Source organism: Oreochromis niloticus, linkage group LG5 (assembly GCF_001858045.2).
Source record: "Oreochromis niloticus isolate F11D_XX linkage group LG5, O_niloticus_UMD_NMBU, whole genome shotgun sequence".
NCBI classification, from domain to species: domain Eukaryota; kingdom Metazoa; phylum Chordata; class Actinopteri; order Cichliformes; family Cichlidae; genus Oreochromis; species Oreochromis niloticus.
Genome location: NC_031970.2, coordinates 16,356,496 through 16,373,647, shown reverse-complemented (window position 1 = coordinate 16,373,647; position 17,152 = coordinate 16,356,496). Strand labels below are relative to the sequence as shown.

The window sequence follows — 17,152 nt, the reverse complement described above, 5'->3', positions numbered from 1 at the left end:
TGCAGCATACAACATCTCTAGTGTTGGAGTGTGTCTGTTCCAATTAGTTAAGTAGGTGTCTGAGATTCAGCGGATCGTTTTTCTAGCACAGTCAGGACTTTCTCACCCTTTGACAGCAGAGGTACAGTAGTTGCTTTGCTGGCAGTCTTGGCTTGGCTTATTTGCTTATCATTCAGACTAACATATTGCCAAGTTCAATTAATGAAGCTGAATCTTTCCAAGTTATGCTGCATGCTCTACTTCACTGCTGTTTATTGTTATTCGACCACCTTATTAAACCACCACAGCAGCAGTCAGAACCTTACTTACCTTCCTACTTACCTGTCCACTCCAAAGGTTTAAAAATCATGACAGCTCTAATGTTAGAAACACAGGCAGCAAACAAGGCTCTTCTCCATCGCATTCAAGGATATATACTCTTATATCAGCTAAAGGGGAGGACATTAAATAGTTTCCAACAGGTGAGGGAAGGGAAAAGGCTCAAAGGTCACCAGGCGGAGTAGCCTCCAACCTTTGTTAGTGGTTAAGGAACACATACAGGACCCTGAGAAATCTACGGCAGACCCACTGTTCAGCCAAAACAAACTCTAGTGCTGTATCAGTGCAACCATGTCAAGGGACCAGTCTTAAAGGGGGTGTAGTTTGCTTAGGGGAGAGATGTAGAATCATCTACTGGACATGCACAGAGCATTACGGGAGTTTCTCATTCAACTTGACTACATACCTCTTTTCCCTGCTTGGGCAGTCACCAAATCATATGACAGTGAGAATACAGGAAGATGTTCAGAACAATACTGTATTTTTGAAGCATTTCTTTGTTAGGGTTTGTAAACTGAGAATAGACAGCAGAGAGGGATGGAAGAGGAGAAGCTGGAGAAGTAATGCTTAAACAGGTGTGGACTGTGAAATTAACTGCTGGATGGAGGGGAAACAAATGTTTATGGAGGATCAAACTTCAAAGGTTCACATGGAGCATACTTCGGGAAATTTACTGGTTCAGCATGCTAGGATAGAAAGGAAACCTCTTCATGGCCCGATGAACATGCTTTATGATAACAATTATGTTGTGCAAGCTAAAGTGTTTTTTTAAAAATTTATATTTAAACAGATTTGCTCTCACTTCTGTGCCTACAAACCCACCCACTGAGTTCATTCTCTGTCTAGAAACGTGCTTCTTGCCATAGTGGCGCACATGCCATACAGGAGGGTCGTGATGGGGACTGAAGAGGAAAAAAAGAAAAAAAAAATACTGTACCGATTGATCTCCAGAACTTGTGACTGCCGCCTGTCAAGCATATTCAGAGAGATACAGTAAATCTGCTTTATCTGTATATTCTAAGATCACATTTGGATCACCTTCAGATCTACACAGCTGCACATGTTCATCATGCTTTCCATCAGCTTGATGTCTAAAGTCGCCAACACGATGGAATAAGGAAGCTAGTTGGATTTTTAAAAGGAGATGCCTTCCCAGAGTGCCAGATACTACCATTTTGTCAAAAGCTGCTAACATGTTGAGATATGCGCAAAGTGTTGACTGGTGTTAGTTAGTGAGACCAACTATGGGCAACTCATCACGTATGTACACTCATATCACAGTTAAACCCACTGGGCAAGTGCAATTTGTCAGTGTGCACAGTTATAAAAGGGGATTTTTATTATTTAGGAGATTTTTATGCCTAAATGCTTAAAATTAGTGAGTGAAAAACAAGCAAAACAAAGCGCAAAACACAAATGGCTCACAAACCAAAGTGATTTGCTCCACAAAGACTCCTCCAACCACTTAATGCCAAATTGGTTTCTTTAAAGAAGGATCTGTGGAGGTGTCCTGTATTGCTAGAGCTCGTGTGTCAAGGCACATTTGACAAAGAACAAGTTTTGCATATATCTGCAAACATATATAGCAGAATTAGACAGGACAGCAGTGTTTGACACCCTGGGATGAGAACATGTCCATCAGCTTGTGGTGCTATACCAAAGCCATACAGATCTAAAGGTAAAACAGTAGCAAAGACTGTGTTTAAGTAAAAAGTTAACTATTGTCAATTTCACCATTTTATTTAGGACAAAAATATGCTAAATGTCAAAACAGCAGTATAGCCTTGTTGACTCCATTGGAATAAACTGGTGAAATTGAGACTGAGTTGTTACAGTTTATGCTAGCTTATGCCTCCACTGCACTACATTTCACTGGGACGTATTATACTTGTGACTCCACTAGATTTATTCAACACTCCAGCTTTTCTTTAAGACTATATTTATTCACATAAAATCCTATTTGAACTTACGACTTCGAATGCTCTGTTTATATTTAAACCCATATATTTCAGTTTTTTAGGCTTTTGAACCTTTGAAATACTTTACATGTGGCTATGTGAATTCCCATCTAAACCTCTCAGGGTTCATTTACATGGCTTTCACGATTCCCCCAAGAAAAAGCAAAAACATTATCTGATTTAAATGTGGTGATCTCTCCTTGAAGGCTTTTTACCTGTGCACCTCTGGAAAGCCTTTCACTGCAAATCTCAAACTTGCACTTTTGTGTCAAACTACCTCAACCTGTCGAGATTCATTACTGAGCTGGCTTTTCAGTACAACCCAGAGAAGAAAAAACAGTTTTCAGTGAAAGAGCCCACAGACAACAAGACTGAAGGTGGCTCATCAGGTGAGGAGTGGGACCAAGAGCAGGGCTAGACTGGTAAACTGGCATACCGGGCATTTTCCTGGTGGGCCGACTCACTTTTGGACCGATGGGGCAACTGAAAGACCGCTGCACACTGGGCCCACAAGCACTGACAGCAGCCCATTCATTCATCTTCATTACTGCCACTGTATTGCCCAATAAAATCTCTTAACTACCAAGCCCGCCTCTACATTCACCCATGTAGCTTAGTGGTGATGAGGTGGTGAAAAAGTGGAGCTGAAATGCTGAGACAGAAAAATAGAAATAAATGCAGCAAAATTAACTGACATATTAGCTGACATGTTAGCTGTCGGGGCTGCTGCACTGTCAACTCCTCACAGTCACAGGAAGCTGTGACTTAAAAAGTAAAAAAGTGCAGGAGGAGGGACCACAGCAAGGGAGACGCCTGGACCAAAAATGCCAGGGCCGATTTTGTGTCCCAGTCCAGCCCTGAGCAGGAGTATGCTTCCTTTTTAAAAATTCACCAGCTTTGAATTCATCCCTCAGAATTTAAATGTTAATGCTTTCGATTGTTGCTCCCCGCTAAGCCAGCTTGCCAGACTTAGGTCCCTGTAACTCTGGCCTCTTCCACAAAATGCAACTCAAGCTAAAGGCTTTTGACCATTTTGACACAATGGTGGATTGCAAGGGAGCAATCTAAACATACCAGTGCCTAAAGCGTACAAGGAGACGGCGCTGGAGAAGATAACAGCCATGTTTAAATCAGGTAATGTTTTTGCTTTTCATTGGTAGAGTCACAGTACAGACTATGGCAGTTTAGTATTATTGATAAAAGCATCTAATTTAATCTCACAAAGGTCAGTTTTCTTGGGAACAATATGTTTTACTTACTTACTACTTTAAATTTAGTGTAAGGCCTGAGGTTTATTATAAGTGGTCTTTTTGTGTGTGACCAAAGGGAAGCAGCACAATAGAAGCCATGAAAATGTGCATTAACTTGTTTCACCTTGTGTTTTTTCTTCCAGCCAAAAATCTATACTGGAGTATCCTCAACATAATACTACCGTTTTAACAACTTATGTAAAACTAAAACACTGTGATCACAGCAAAAAAAGATGCACATTGTACCATTTCTGTCTAATTTACAGTCTACCCTCAAACATGGCCCTCTGATTCCATGTGGCGATGGTCTGTTGAACACCAATTAGAGCTTTCCGAAATTAAATTAATCTTTGAAAGTTTTTTCCTTTTTTTTAGTTACCCATAGATGAAAGCAGCTTTATTTATAGAGGACTGATAATAAGGCTAGCTCCCTGCTGTGGGGCAAGTGAGATAAGAGTGAGAGCATAGAGGGAAAGTGCTTTGAGGAGGAGAGGGTTCTCACTCACCTCCGCATGGTGTTCCTGGTTCTGCTGGAGGACCTCTATGACTAACTCCGCCAGGCGAATTGTTTCCTCCAGCTTTTTGGCAGGCGTGACTAAGCGGCCTACGTTCTCTGAGACAAAAGGATGAGGGTGAGGGATGAGTGGTTAGTCAAGCACAGAGGATTCCAGGGGGAATTTTATGGCTATTCAGAAGATTTTTTTTTCTCTGTTTATATTTTTGACCGTTTAATAAAAGTATAAACACAGCACTTACGCTGTGATGTTTACCTACCATACCCCCCATAACAAGTAAAGCGTGTTCTTATTTACTGTGTATGCATTTTGGGCTGCATGACATAAAGCAACAGAGTTGATGCATTTATGGGATAATCAGACTCATGTTGGAGGAGTATCAGACAGGCATAGTGGCGCTGAGATGGAGGTGCAATGCAGCATTGAAAACATGCATATTGTGTAGCGGTACTGAATAAGCCATCTGTATAAGGAGCTGTCTCATGGCCAAAAATACTCTGTGAACACGCACAGTAAAAATTATTCATTCCTTCTCTTTGAAGTTATATGAGATTGGATGAGATTATTAATTCAAAGCTAATAATACTGGATGTCTAATATGACTATGGATCGGGTTCTCTACAAACACTCGTGGCTAGAACTACATGAAAGGGACATTTATACATATTTCTGTAATTATTTTTTTTTTTAAGACCAACAAGGGTTTAAGAATCTACTTAAATATATATTATTTTATAAGTAATCTGATCTCAATATAATAATACACACATTGGCTGGCTCATAGTTTTCTTTGTTAGAACTAATTTTATAAAAAGGCAGGTGCTTGGATCAAATCAATAAAATAGTTGCCATCTATCTGATGAAATTCCTGAAGGTAATGAATATTTTTACAAGTGTGCTGATTTTGGATTTCTCTTAAACTGTGCTTATGTGCTCATGAAAGCTGTTCCTCACTTATCAGCTGGTGACTTTGGTCTATGATTAGCAAAAGCTCCAAATCACTTGCTCGTACCTTTGTCGACAGAACGATCTGATAAAAACAGATATGTGTCATGAAATGGAGTTGTTCTTTAAACACTGTGATTATATGGCATGACATATTTTGAACATGGAACTGAATGGCTACACAGATCTGAAATCAAAAGCACATAAATACATAACTCTACATAAAACAGTAGAAGTCTGCAGTCGGCAGTTCTGACTGGAAGCCTTTTGCTGTTTTCATTATTATTTTAGTAAGCAGTAGGGTTCTGCGGGTATTGCTGCTCAAGCCAAATGAATATTTTTTTCAGAGCCTGGAGAAAAATTAAGTGAAGGAACCCTAAGCTAGCAGTAGAGATTACACTTTCAAATGCCACATAGAGGGAACTGAGCTGTAAAGTAATATTTAGACCTCTAATCTTGCCTGATCACGAGGGTTTGAATAAGAATAGATATAATATGGTTTAAAGAGGAGGAAAGTGGAACATTTTTTGTTTGTTTTGTTGTTGCTTTTTTCTTCCATTGCACATGCGCTCCAAGAGAAGGCCATGCAAACTCCACAAAGAATGGCCCTGTCCAGGTTTAAACCCAGGGCCTCCTGACTGGGAGGCAAGGGTGATACTCTAGTTTGGGATGGTGAGGAAAAGTTTCAGATGTCTCAAATCTCTACAGATAAAAGCTGCATATACTCGAGGTTTTGTGGTTGTCTTTAGCATCTGTGCTACATCTTTGCTTTACTTTACTCCCAGACAAAAATCCCCATAATGCATATCTTTATATAATGAGCTCATTTTCAAGTGTGGCCTATGGTGGAAATGTATGCTATTTGTGTGATGGGGGGGTTGCATTAAAGTGTTGCTTATGTCTTTTTACATTACATTACAATGTAGATAAAAATATAGGACCATATGTAAGAGATTGCATTACTTTATGATTTTGATGGTCTCTTAACATGTCTACCGAAAAACACACTTGTTCAAGTGCGAGTACGCTAAATTTGAAAGAAAAGGAAATAACATTTTCAGCCATGTAATTCATTGCTCCAGATTTGAATCTGGAAAAATATAAAGTAGTACAATCTCTACAGATTTTACTGCTTTTTTAAGACATGCCAAGACATTTTGAGAACTTGTACAATATTTAAAGTGTGTATAGAAGATGTGCTAACGGTAAATGCATGCATATGTCTTACACTGATTTACAGTAAACATGTGTGTAAGGTGTGGGTGTATTTGTATATGTGAATGTAAGTGTGCACTATAGCTAAACCATAAGCTAAACATGGGTTCACCTGGATCCTTTTGATCCTTTTGACCTTTCTCAACTTCAGCGAGAAAAAGGGGAGAGAAAAGATAAAAAGGAGATGTTTAGAATTAGCACGGCTCTACGGTTATTTTCACGATAGGGGAGGGGGGCTTGGGGGAACTCAGGCTTGTTGTTCATCGCCACGTGACCCTTTAAATGAATCTGCTGGGACACTTTCAGCTCCAGGGACTGACGCTTCTAGGCAACAGACAAACGTCACAAACACACAATAAAAAATAGAAACACTGAAACAGTAGCCTGTGGAAAATTTAAAAAAAAGTGATAAGATGTTTTTTTTGTTAACAAACAGACAAAGCGTCGACTATTGCAAACAGGTAGGGGACACAAACAGCTTAAAGGACCGTAGACAGGACACGCTGAATGACTTGAGTTGACCTGAGTCAAGTTAAAACACAAACTGGAGCTGTTACATCCATACACCCTATCCTGTTGTTCCCATTCAATAGCTCTGTCAACAGATGCTCTTTCACTGTCTCTGGAGACACGGTGACAAACAAGCCTACCTGTTCGGCACAGCACACCACTGACACATGATCAGACCAAATGACTGAAAACACATACCAATGTAAGCAATATAAAAATGCATTCAAGTCAAAGGAATGGGCTTCAAACCAAAAGAAAGAAGCTTACAGACCAGACCGCTCATTCATGTCCATCACAAACAGATGGTGCAAAAAAAGGACCCCTACTGATTCTGTGTGGTACTGCTCAGATCTCTCGACTGGTGCACTCCCCACTCACTCTCACAGACAAAGGCACAGATAAAAACAAGCATGGCGGGAGCAACATTTCTGGAGAAAGAGAAGAGGCAGAAGGGAGGGGATGAGGTGAAGGTGTGCTTAAAAGAATGAGGGGGGCGATGGGAAGAGATGATGAAGGTACTCACGGATGGTTAAATCCATCACTTGAGATGCCAAGCAGAAGACAGGGTGCTCAAACATTTCCCTCTTTTTCCCTATAAAAAAGGATCGGGGCATGCAAAAGGATGGGGTCAGAAGGGGGAAGTCTAGAGGTCAGAGGGTGATGGGAAGAGGGCTGTCCAGGTGAAGGAGACAATCTGTTGGGCAGGAGGCCCAATAATAAGGTCAAATCGTTGGTAAAATTTGAATCAGATGCCTCACAAGGACAGGTGGAAATAAATTCACACAGCATGAAAAGATAGTAAGGTTTCAATCCTTAGTATCTTTAGCACCCTGAGGGATTTCTTTCAAGGCATAAACAACATCAGAGATCTCTATGTAAATGTGCATGTCAGTGCAATTGGTATGTTGAAAAATAGACACAGCAAGAGGAAGAAATAAGACATCCAAAAATGTCTTTATGTATTTTTTCATATGTAATCCATGCCAGTAAAGAAAGGCCGTGTTATGTCTCAAAGCACATGCAAGGCTGATGCTGGTTTGTATGCATTCAATCCCAGCATTCCTTTGGTTAGAAGCCACTCATCACATAGTAGAGAGGTTAGAAAAAGGGACATCTGTGTGGAGAGGGGGAAAAAAGCAGAGCAGACAGGGGAGGGAGCAGAAGATAGTGGTCTTCAGCAAGAGCATAAGACACAGTTGACAGGAGAGCTGCTGGTATTTCAAGGCAGGGAGTGTAAAGAGGGGCGGGCAGAGTCAGCTGGAGGTATCAGAGAGGTTGGAGCTAACAGTAAGATAGTGGAAGAGAGGGAGTGTGTGTCGACTGGGAGCTGGGAGTCATTTAAGCTGAACTTACAATCCAATCATCAAATGTCAGAAGCCAGGATACTACACAGCTCGAATAGTCAAGGCACAAAGAGAGATCGGCACATCAACAGATTTCAGGGCTTTGGATTTGAATGCATTTTTACTCACACACCTCTACACAAAAGCCAACTTGACCTACAGAACAGCACAGAGCTAAAGCAGGCCTGAAACAAAGGAGAGAGTTATTGGACTGAGAGACAGAAAGTGACTGTGACAAATCATTTGCCACAAATCATTTGGGATATGGACACAAATATACCATATACCAAGTGAATTTACCATGTGTAAATTAATTGATAACATGACAGGCAGTCTTACAGAAGAGAAAGAACATATGGAGATATACTGATTGTTCACTCTGTCGTTTTCTACCAAACCACTGACTGGGCATTTCAATCTGTAAAACATGACATCTTCATGATCAGTAGGAATGTTTAGCGGATGCATAACATTAGTACCCTGATCCCAGCAGTCATTATGTGACAGTGAATTGTGTTGTTCTGGTTACCTTCGATTTTAGCATAGTCTTTAATCCGCTGGTAGTTGAGCTGAGCAGCCTGCTCCAAACATTTGCGAATTACCCCTTTAACTTCTTCTGGTGGAACCGGAGTCACAATGTCCTTCATCAAGACCTGCAGGCCACATCGAAGATGACTCACAGAACCTCAATATTTCAGAGGGCACCTTTTTCATTGTTCATAAAATGGTTTTATTCAAGCATTTACTAACCCTCTCCAGCAAAGATAAAGTGGCCTTCAGTGCACCCTCTGGACGACCGAAGGGGAAACAATATCTACAAGGGAAGACCGCAGATTTAATAACAGAGAAAAATACCAATAACCGGGATGTTTTGTGACTTGGTGTAATCTGGTTTTAGTGAGGTGGCAATCACCTGAAATTTACAATCCGGTTTTCCAATATCACACGCAACCGCTCCTTGATGTCTTCAAAGCGCTCCTTCTCATCCACTGTCACTGTAGTCAGCCCGTCTGGCCTATGAAGATCGCACCCACAAAAGTTAACCCAGCTGCAACCCCAAAGTCCAACGTATACAACCACTTATCTAAGCCCCCAAATCTCTGGTTAACAGCTTTCATACCCCAGGGAACTGATTGAGTGATTTTTTTTCTTTTTCTTGAGTTCCCTCCAGTGTTACACATTGAAAAAATGACCATGTCTCACCTGTTTTGACCTTGAATCAGTGGATTTTTGGACTCCTTTTTCTTTCTAAACTTGAATATGCATGCTCGTTTAGAGGCAGCACGGGGATCTGGGCTTTGGGAGCTCTTTGGGGATTTTAGGACCTCATAGCCCAGTGGGCCCCAGTAACTGATGCCCTCTCTGACTTTAACAGACGCATGGGAGGATGAATAATATGGACAGTAAGAGACTATGGCAACAAAGGACAGAGAGAAAAGAAAAAAAAAACAAAGAAAGTGGTAGAAAACAAGAAAATATGTAGAGATACGCAATTGATTAACAACATAATATGAAATACAGAAAGAAAGGCCAAAAAAATGTAACCGCAACAACATAAAAAATTAAGAAAACATAAACATGACAAAAATAATTTGATGGGAACAAAACCACAAACTGTTCAGGTTGCTTCTGATTGGGCTAACCTTTCCATTCTGATCATATCCTGTGTTAATGCATCTTCAATTTTCTCAACTACTGCATCCATAGGAGGCATAGCTTTGCCTAACAAAGTGTAATTTGTTACAAATAAAGGTTGAAAGTCACAAAATGTAAATATGTTTATAAATGTCATAATATTTCATAAAGAAGGACTTAGCGCACACCTGTTCCCATGGACATGGGAGGCACAAAAAGCGAAGCTGTAGTGAAGAAGTGTGGGGTCGATAATGGCCCCATTTTCTGCCCTTTCCAGGAGATCACCCAGGTAACACAGGTGTCTGTGACAACCCCGAACTCCGTTCCTTGCACAGTACTCATCCAAGACAAACACCTGGCCTGGGCTGAACCATCCCTACACCACACAAACACAGACACACAGTGTACTACTTGATAACAACTGACTAAAGAGCACCCACTGTCATTCATGCGACAACGAGCAGAAACGAACTCACCAGGCAGCAGAAGGTGTCGTTGAGCCTGTGGTCCAACGTGAGTCGCTGCATCATCTCAAAAAGCGAGGCGTGGTCAAAGCTACAGGGGTTAGCGGAGATAAATTCATCCATGCCATGTTTCTGAGCTCTGTCAGCGTCTATCCGGCCAACGGCACAGGGAAAAGCACACGGTTCAGAGGAGACGACATCAGTGAGGCACAGGGAAACAGCAAGTCTTCATTACAACACGAGAAACACCAGGGAGGCTTTTTTTGGGGCTACTTCTAAGGGCAAATTATAAACACTTACAGCTTACATTGTCAACTTGCATTGTGTCAGATAGCGTAAAGAGTTTTCTTGTATTTCTTGTATGAATGAGATTCTATCAAACTGAAGCTAAACTCAGAGGGACGGGTGCTTCTACTGTATGTGCATGCATGCATCTAATGTTTTGCAGGGGGAATAAATCCTAAAAGAGCCAAAAGGTGTTTGGATGAAATGCTGTAAATAATATGTAAAAAAAAAATATTAGATCCATTCTTCTTTATGTATTCAATAGATTCTGCCATTCGCGACTGTTGTCACTCAGGTCCTGATAAATATTGACACGTGTGCTAATAAAAAAGGCACAAATATGGCAAAGGAGAAATCATTTGAACATGCTGTAAAAAAAACAGTTCTAATAAATAAAAAAAAAAAAGTTATTTTGAGAAACAAATTCTCAAGATTTGCAGATTTCTCTCTGAATATGGATCCTGAACCTCTACTCGAGCTCTATTGGGTTTTTAATGTTTATCTTGCTACATTGCTTTTGCCACTAACCTTCTCTGTAACAAGAGGACTTTTCAAAATGTTAAACCTGCTCCCTAAATGAAGAAAGACATTAGTAACATTAAACAATGACAAAATGAAAAACATGGAATGGAAGTAATGTAAAAACGGGTGTTGAAACCATTAGTGGGATAATCTTTTTTTCTACCCTCTAAACCAAAACAATCATTTCTTGTTCTGCAAATATTAAAGCTGTCAAAGAGAAAAATGGAAAAAATGATGGGGACGAAGATGTTTCAAAATAGATAAGAGGCACAGCCATGTCCTCTGTGTGAGTGACAGGTGTCATGTCCGAGAGACACTGACATGAGTGATGATGATTTTGGGGGTGGGTGAGGGAAGCGGAGACCTGATCATGGTAGGGCAGGAAAATATTGAATAAAGCACAAGTGACATCTATCAACCTCCAGGTCAGTGAAGGGGAAAGAGGGGAAGGGTTTAATGTGGGTGCTAAAACTTAGCTGAAGTTTGCCAAAAAAGGAACCTGAAGGAAGTTACATTTTAGCAAATTTTTACTCCAATCTGAGAAAGAAAACCTGTAAGACAACAAGTAAAATGTGGACAATAAAACAGGGAAACAGAGCGAAGAGGAGAGGAGGGACAAGACAGGTACAGTAAGTTATCATGTATAAAGGTAACGCTATGAGAGTTAACAATGAAAGAAGACAGTGAACGGCGTTAGAGATGAGTGGAGCGTTGGTTAAGAGATGATGACAGGATGAAAAAGGATCTGGTTGGTCAGAAAATCTTTCAATTTGACAATAACATGGTGGAAAGTGGTGACAAAGAAAACGCTGTGGGAGACATTAAAAAGGAAGTGAGGTATTGAGAAAACATCCAAAGAGTGAGCACAAGGTGTCAGGTGTTGGACTATGAGACACAGAGAGTGGGCTACATGTCCTTTAGTTGGAATAAAAATGGAGTTTAAGTCCAAAAAACACTCAATGCTATAGTAACATTACTATAACTCTCAAGATAAAATAACCAAATCGCCAAAGTAAATATGAGAGTACTTTTTCATACATTTAAAAATGATTACATGCTGGAGAACAGTGTGACTTTTCGTAAAGCTTTTAATTATGTCATGCACATCTGCAGACCCATTTTCAAATTTGCAATTTTGATCATTTTTTTTATGCATTCCTCTTTTTTTTTTCCTTCTCTACGCATTTGCAAGTTGACAATACTTGAATATGTTGCAGTGTATTCATGATCTCTACAGAGCACACTAACAGGCATACCACTACCGGAGAACTCTAATAGGGTAGCAATACAATTTTGGTGCAAGTACATGGGTAAATAGCATGAAGCCGACAGAGGCAAAACTGTATCATTCTCTGGGAGATGGGGGAAATGAATGAAAACTCCTGTATTTGTACAAAAGTATGGACACATGACACAGGTGTTCTCCTATTCAGGCAAACAAGGGCAGTCAAAAGAAATCAAATGAGATTGCTCCTTTCTGGAGGTGTAGTTACCGGTCTAGCCTCTATCTACAGGCCCATCTACTGTAGGAGGAAGGAGTGGGAGTCCGGAGTATTTTATCATAAGACGGGGCGGCATTAGCTACTCCTTGTCTTTGGCATTCAGAATACTCCGCGTACATATTTGCCAACTCTCGTCAAGAAAAGTTCAAAGAAAAAGAATTAAAAGCAATTGAGCCCTCTGAAGTAAAGCATAATTAACATAAACACTTTGGGGAAACAACTGCATACACAGGCTGTCATCGTAATTTATCCATATTTCTATCTTTAAAGAAACACATGTAAACATTAGTCTTTTACAGTTTCATCTGTGAATCGGGTTGTTTGCAGCTCTTGATTTTGATAAGACATTTACATGAAATATTCTCGATAATACGAAACTATAAAATCATTTCTTCGTGAATAGCACGTCGCATTTTAGCCTGATATCGCTTTACTCTGAGGGGTCCTTCCACCAATAAGAATAAAGAGAGAAGGCAATTATGCAGAAACAACTATGATATCAACTTTAACTATTACTGAGCCAAATAATAATTCCTTAGAATAAAATACATGCATCCTATATTGGCACGAATGGATGCTTATACTTTCATCCTCAGAGCTGAGGTTGTTAAAAACAAAAAGTCATCAACTAATATCTAAGACATGAAGCGAGACGTGAAAAAAAAGGAGAAGAAGGAAAGAAGAGAGAAAAGGACGTTGCATTTGTCAGATAATCGGCGGGGATTATCTGAGCTGTGCCGGCTACAGGGAAGCACTTACCCTTGAGTCCAGCTAGAAGACAGCAGGGTAAGAAGGGACAAACCAGAATAACATAAAGACTAGCAACAAGGCTGGAGGAGAGCAATCACGAGAGACCCTGACCTAGCAGCTGCATTACTTAAGAAGGGTCCAGGCAAAGCATGAAGAAGAAAACACAACTCAAAAACAACAACCTATACCAACATGATAGTTTGTGGGTGGTGGTGTGTGAGTACATGTGAGGATATGTGAACAACAGATGTGGAGGCATATTAGAGAAAGGAAGAGGGAGACAGAAAGCAAGAGAGAGAAAGAGAGAGAGACAGACAGACAGAGACAGAGGAAGGAGACAGAGCTTACGATCCTCATCACTCTACTGCAGTTTATTCTTGGTTATGGACAGCTACTTAAAGAGTTGAGAGCTACACATTAAGTACTGTCCCTTTGTTTGATTACAGAGCAAACACAAGGCTTACTCTTAAAAGGGACACTGGCAAACACAAACACCTACATTATAAAGGAAACTCTAAAAGGTGGCCCGAATCGTTTTTAGAAGAAAAAGAGACTATGAAGGTGCTGGTTGAAACGAAGGTCAGATTTTTATCACCAACCTCTTACAATTACAGCAACAAATTTAAGCACACTTTAAAGGTGCACTCCACTCGTTTTGCAAGTAATTGTTGTCACTACTGCATTTTACTGTCTGATTCTAATTGCCCTTTGTTGCGCTTGATATTTCCGCTATAGCCAAAAATGGAAGCTTTTCTGCAATGATGTAATTCTTTTTCTACAATTTCCACAAAGTCCATCTGTTTTTGAACAAATTAAAAACACACCGAGTCGATAGAAACGCCTCATGAAAGCACTGGTCTTCTGTGTTCTGGAGGAGCTGAGTCAGGTCAAGAAAACAACCCTTGTAATATTACAGTCAAGGACAGAAGACAAGATATGGGGTTTTCTTTTTTTAAATAAAGGATTTGATCGGATATCCTCACACTGTGTCATATTTATTTGCAGTATTATGTCAGAAATCTGTTGCACAGACTACACCTGTGATATTTAACATTTTATGTGATGTGCACTAAAGCCACAGAACCTTCATAGCACTCTTCTTTTCCATCCTTTCACTGCAGCAGAGTCAGGAGGGCTGTGTATGTTATGGTCCCAGTGCCATTCAAGACCACCAGGGGGTGAAACATGTACGCGTGGTGTGCCACAATGTTTCAGGGAGGGGAAGGAGGTCTGTGCCACTGTGAGAGGCTTTGAATGGCAACAGCTGGCATCAGAGGAGTCAACTAACCACAAGAACGATCACATACTGGACAAAAAAACCGATGGAGAAACAACATAGAATCTCATGTGACAGGATTTGCATTGAGTGACCCAATTCATGTCTTCTGATACTTTTATAAAAGAGTGGAGTAAACTTGGGGCTTTGCACTTTTGAATAATATTATTGAGTTTGTATTTAAAGCCAATTAAATTTACATATTTATTCTAAGAAAAAAATGAAATAAAAATCTCATTACAATTGAAAAAGAAATTATTCTCAGCCCAAAGAGTCAAAAGATGCACACAAAAAAGTCGTGTTTGGTTCTGAATAGCAGGATCTATTATTGTGAATTGTTAAGCAGCGTGTGACTTTACATTTAGTAAGTAAATAAGCTTTGTGTTAGTGTTCTCATGGGCAAATTTAAGGTTAACCTTTGCACAAGAATAATAAGAACTTACTGATTATGACTCACTGCATATTAGTAACCACTTGAATAAATACAGATGTTGCCTCTAGATTTTAGAGTTACAAAAATATATATTTTTCCCTTCTTTAATGAGTAGGGAGGGGACATAAGAGACGGTCAGAATAGAAGGTGATAGAGATGCCACACTACTGTAGACAGTCTTACCTTCACTTTGCTACCTGACCTGTGGACTGCTTAGAAGTGCAAGTACAGTGACAAATTGGTTAAAATTTTCAACATGAGGACCATCTGAGAAACTGTCTCAGAACAACAGCTGCCCTCGCAGCAGCCATCTAGAGTTGGCAACTGTATTAAAACAGGGCTATGGTTCGGACAAGAGCAGCACACCCTGGCACTGTCAGTCTGAATTCAACCCCAGTAGGCTTGAATGTTCAAATCTTATGTATGGTGACCTATTTAATCTTCATAAAAATCTTTGCACGCCATGGCCTACTTCTGTATGATAAGGTCTTTTTCAGGTTGGTTGTTCCTTGCGAACAGACTGATGAAATAGCATGGAATCGCACCTTTACACACTGTGGGAGTGGTGACAATGAGTGGAAGTCCATCAGATGCTGAAGGGATCTGTGAGAGATAAATGCATGTGGGTGCGTGCTTGTGTGTTAGTTCTACCAGCACGTATTGTGACTGCAGTGTGGAGCGCATGGCGTGAGACAGTTATGGGTAAGAGCTTTCGCTGCTTTGTGGATGAAAACTGCTATTGCTTGGGTGATTATGTTGTGTTTTGGGCTACTTACAGAACTGAGAAATGGGAGCATCCATTTGGGCTGAGGCACCCCCTTTGGAATTTAGTTTCTGGACCTGAGTGGGTGGGACAGGCTTGTGGGACTGGCCAGTGGCGCGATACATGGCCTGGACCCACAGGATGCGGTCCTGCTCGTCGTCGCTGGCGAAGATCACAGTGTCGCCTTCCTTCACAGCATTGAAGAAAGCCCTGCCACCATCTAAGCCTAATAACGCAAAGCTGGGGATCAGCTGGTAGATATTTACATTGTGTGTGTCATTTGTTTATGTGTGTGTGAGTATAGGTAGTTTTATTATGTCCCGGTGTGAATCCTCACCTGGCTGGGGATCACTGTAGTCCACAGTATATCCGTCCAGCTGCAAAAGCTCTTGTGGTTCTGACTTTTTCTCTCGGTAGCTGCACATTGCAAACGTATACTGACTCACCTGTAAAAAGAAAAAAGTAGCAGTCAAATCAGTCACAAATCAAATCATTCTATACAATCTTTAAGCTAGTGATTCTCAAGCTGTGACCAGGCCCAACTAGTGGGGAATAAATAAACTACTATTTAATTGTTATTAGCGGTTAAAAAATGCGGGATGTAGGATGTTAAAGCTTTTTGGCTTCTAAATTGGGACATGCTAGTTTTATATAAAACAACTACACGGACTCCTGAGTGACATGTGCTCTATATTGTGATTTGGTAGGTTTACAGGGACCTTTAAGCCAAAACCCGAAACACTGCAATGATCTTAAAAACATGTTTTGTTTTTTACCTGTACGAGGACAAAGAAACGCTTCTTCCAGCGCTTCCAAACATTCTTCCCAAAAGCCCACAGATACCTGTCAAAACATTGTTCACACATGATGACAGAACACAGTAAAGCTGACAGAAAGAACACAAATGTTAACTCCATCTGAAGCACTGAAGCAGAGTTTGTTACATTTGATCTTAAGTTATGTGGATTTGCAACAAAATAACAAAAAAATAGAAATTAGAAGTTGATCCAAATTCTTAAGAAGTACAGTTTAACTGTTACATAAATAAAATGTGATTAATTTAATTAATTTAATTTAATCATTTTAGAAGACGCTAACACATGCAAAGTATGTGTTAGCGTCTTCTAAAATGATTAAATTAAACTACACATTGGCATCCACCAGGGGGAGTAATGCACTTCACAGTACTTTTCCATGGTAGGTGAGTAGAAATGAGGCCAAGGAGCTCAGAGTTGGAGTTCTATAGGAAAGATGTGGAATATAAAAATAAGAACACCACTGCACGCGTTGCTTGACAGTGGATCGCTTACCCGCAGTGTTTCATGTTCTGTGGTTTGTCCATACGTATGGCCAGTTTGATCTTGAGATCCTGGTCAGGGCAGGCCTTGGTCACAGTCATTTTGTGGAGTTCTGACTGTTTGGGGCTGTTAGGAGTTGGGTGGAGGACAACCTGCACTCGCAAAAAAGT

At 40.4% G+C, this 17,152-nt stretch overlaps 1 protein-coding gene across 15 annotated transcripts in view; it reads right to left on the bottom strand.

Moving 5' to 3' along the window:
- cadpsb (Ca2+-dependent activator protein for secretion b) overlaps positions 1-17,152 on the bottom strand; it is a 67,516-nt gene that overhangs the window by 11,920 nt on the left and 38,444 nt on the right. For 2 of the 15 annotated variants that reach the window (XM_025907209.1, XM_013273243.3), the window contains exons 8-21: positions 16,995-17,134; positions 16,461-16,527; positions 16,022-16,130; positions 15,698-15,910; positions 13,222-13,233; positions 10,166-10,302; positions 9,878-10,065; positions 8,968-9,069; positions 8,805-8,868; positions 8,584-8,707; positions 7,235-7,303; positions 4,033-4,139; positions 1,256-1,285; positions 725-733 (exon numbers count right to left, since the gene is read on the bottom strand). In XM_025907209.1, the coding sequence (XP_025762994.1) occupies positions 725-733; positions 1,256-1,285; positions 4,033-4,139; positions 7,235-7,303; positions 8,584-8,707; positions 8,805-8,868; positions 8,968-9,069; positions 9,878-10,065; positions 10,166-10,302; positions 13,222-13,233; positions 15,698-15,910; positions 16,022-16,130; positions 16,461-16,527; positions 16,995-17,134 (1,371 nt within the window). Of the gene's footprint in view, positions 1-724; positions 734-1,255; positions 1,286-4,032; positions 4,140-6,313; positions 6,347-7,234; positions 7,304-8,583; positions 8,708-8,804; positions 8,869-8,967; positions 9,070-9,877; positions 10,066-10,165; positions 10,303-13,221; positions 13,234-15,697; positions 15,911-16,021; positions 16,131-16,460; positions 16,528-16,994; positions 17,135-17,152 lie in introns of all 15 variants that reach the window. The other 13 variants (XM_025907210.1, XM_025907205.1, XM_005453558.4 and 10 more) reach the window with 10 other exon arrangements.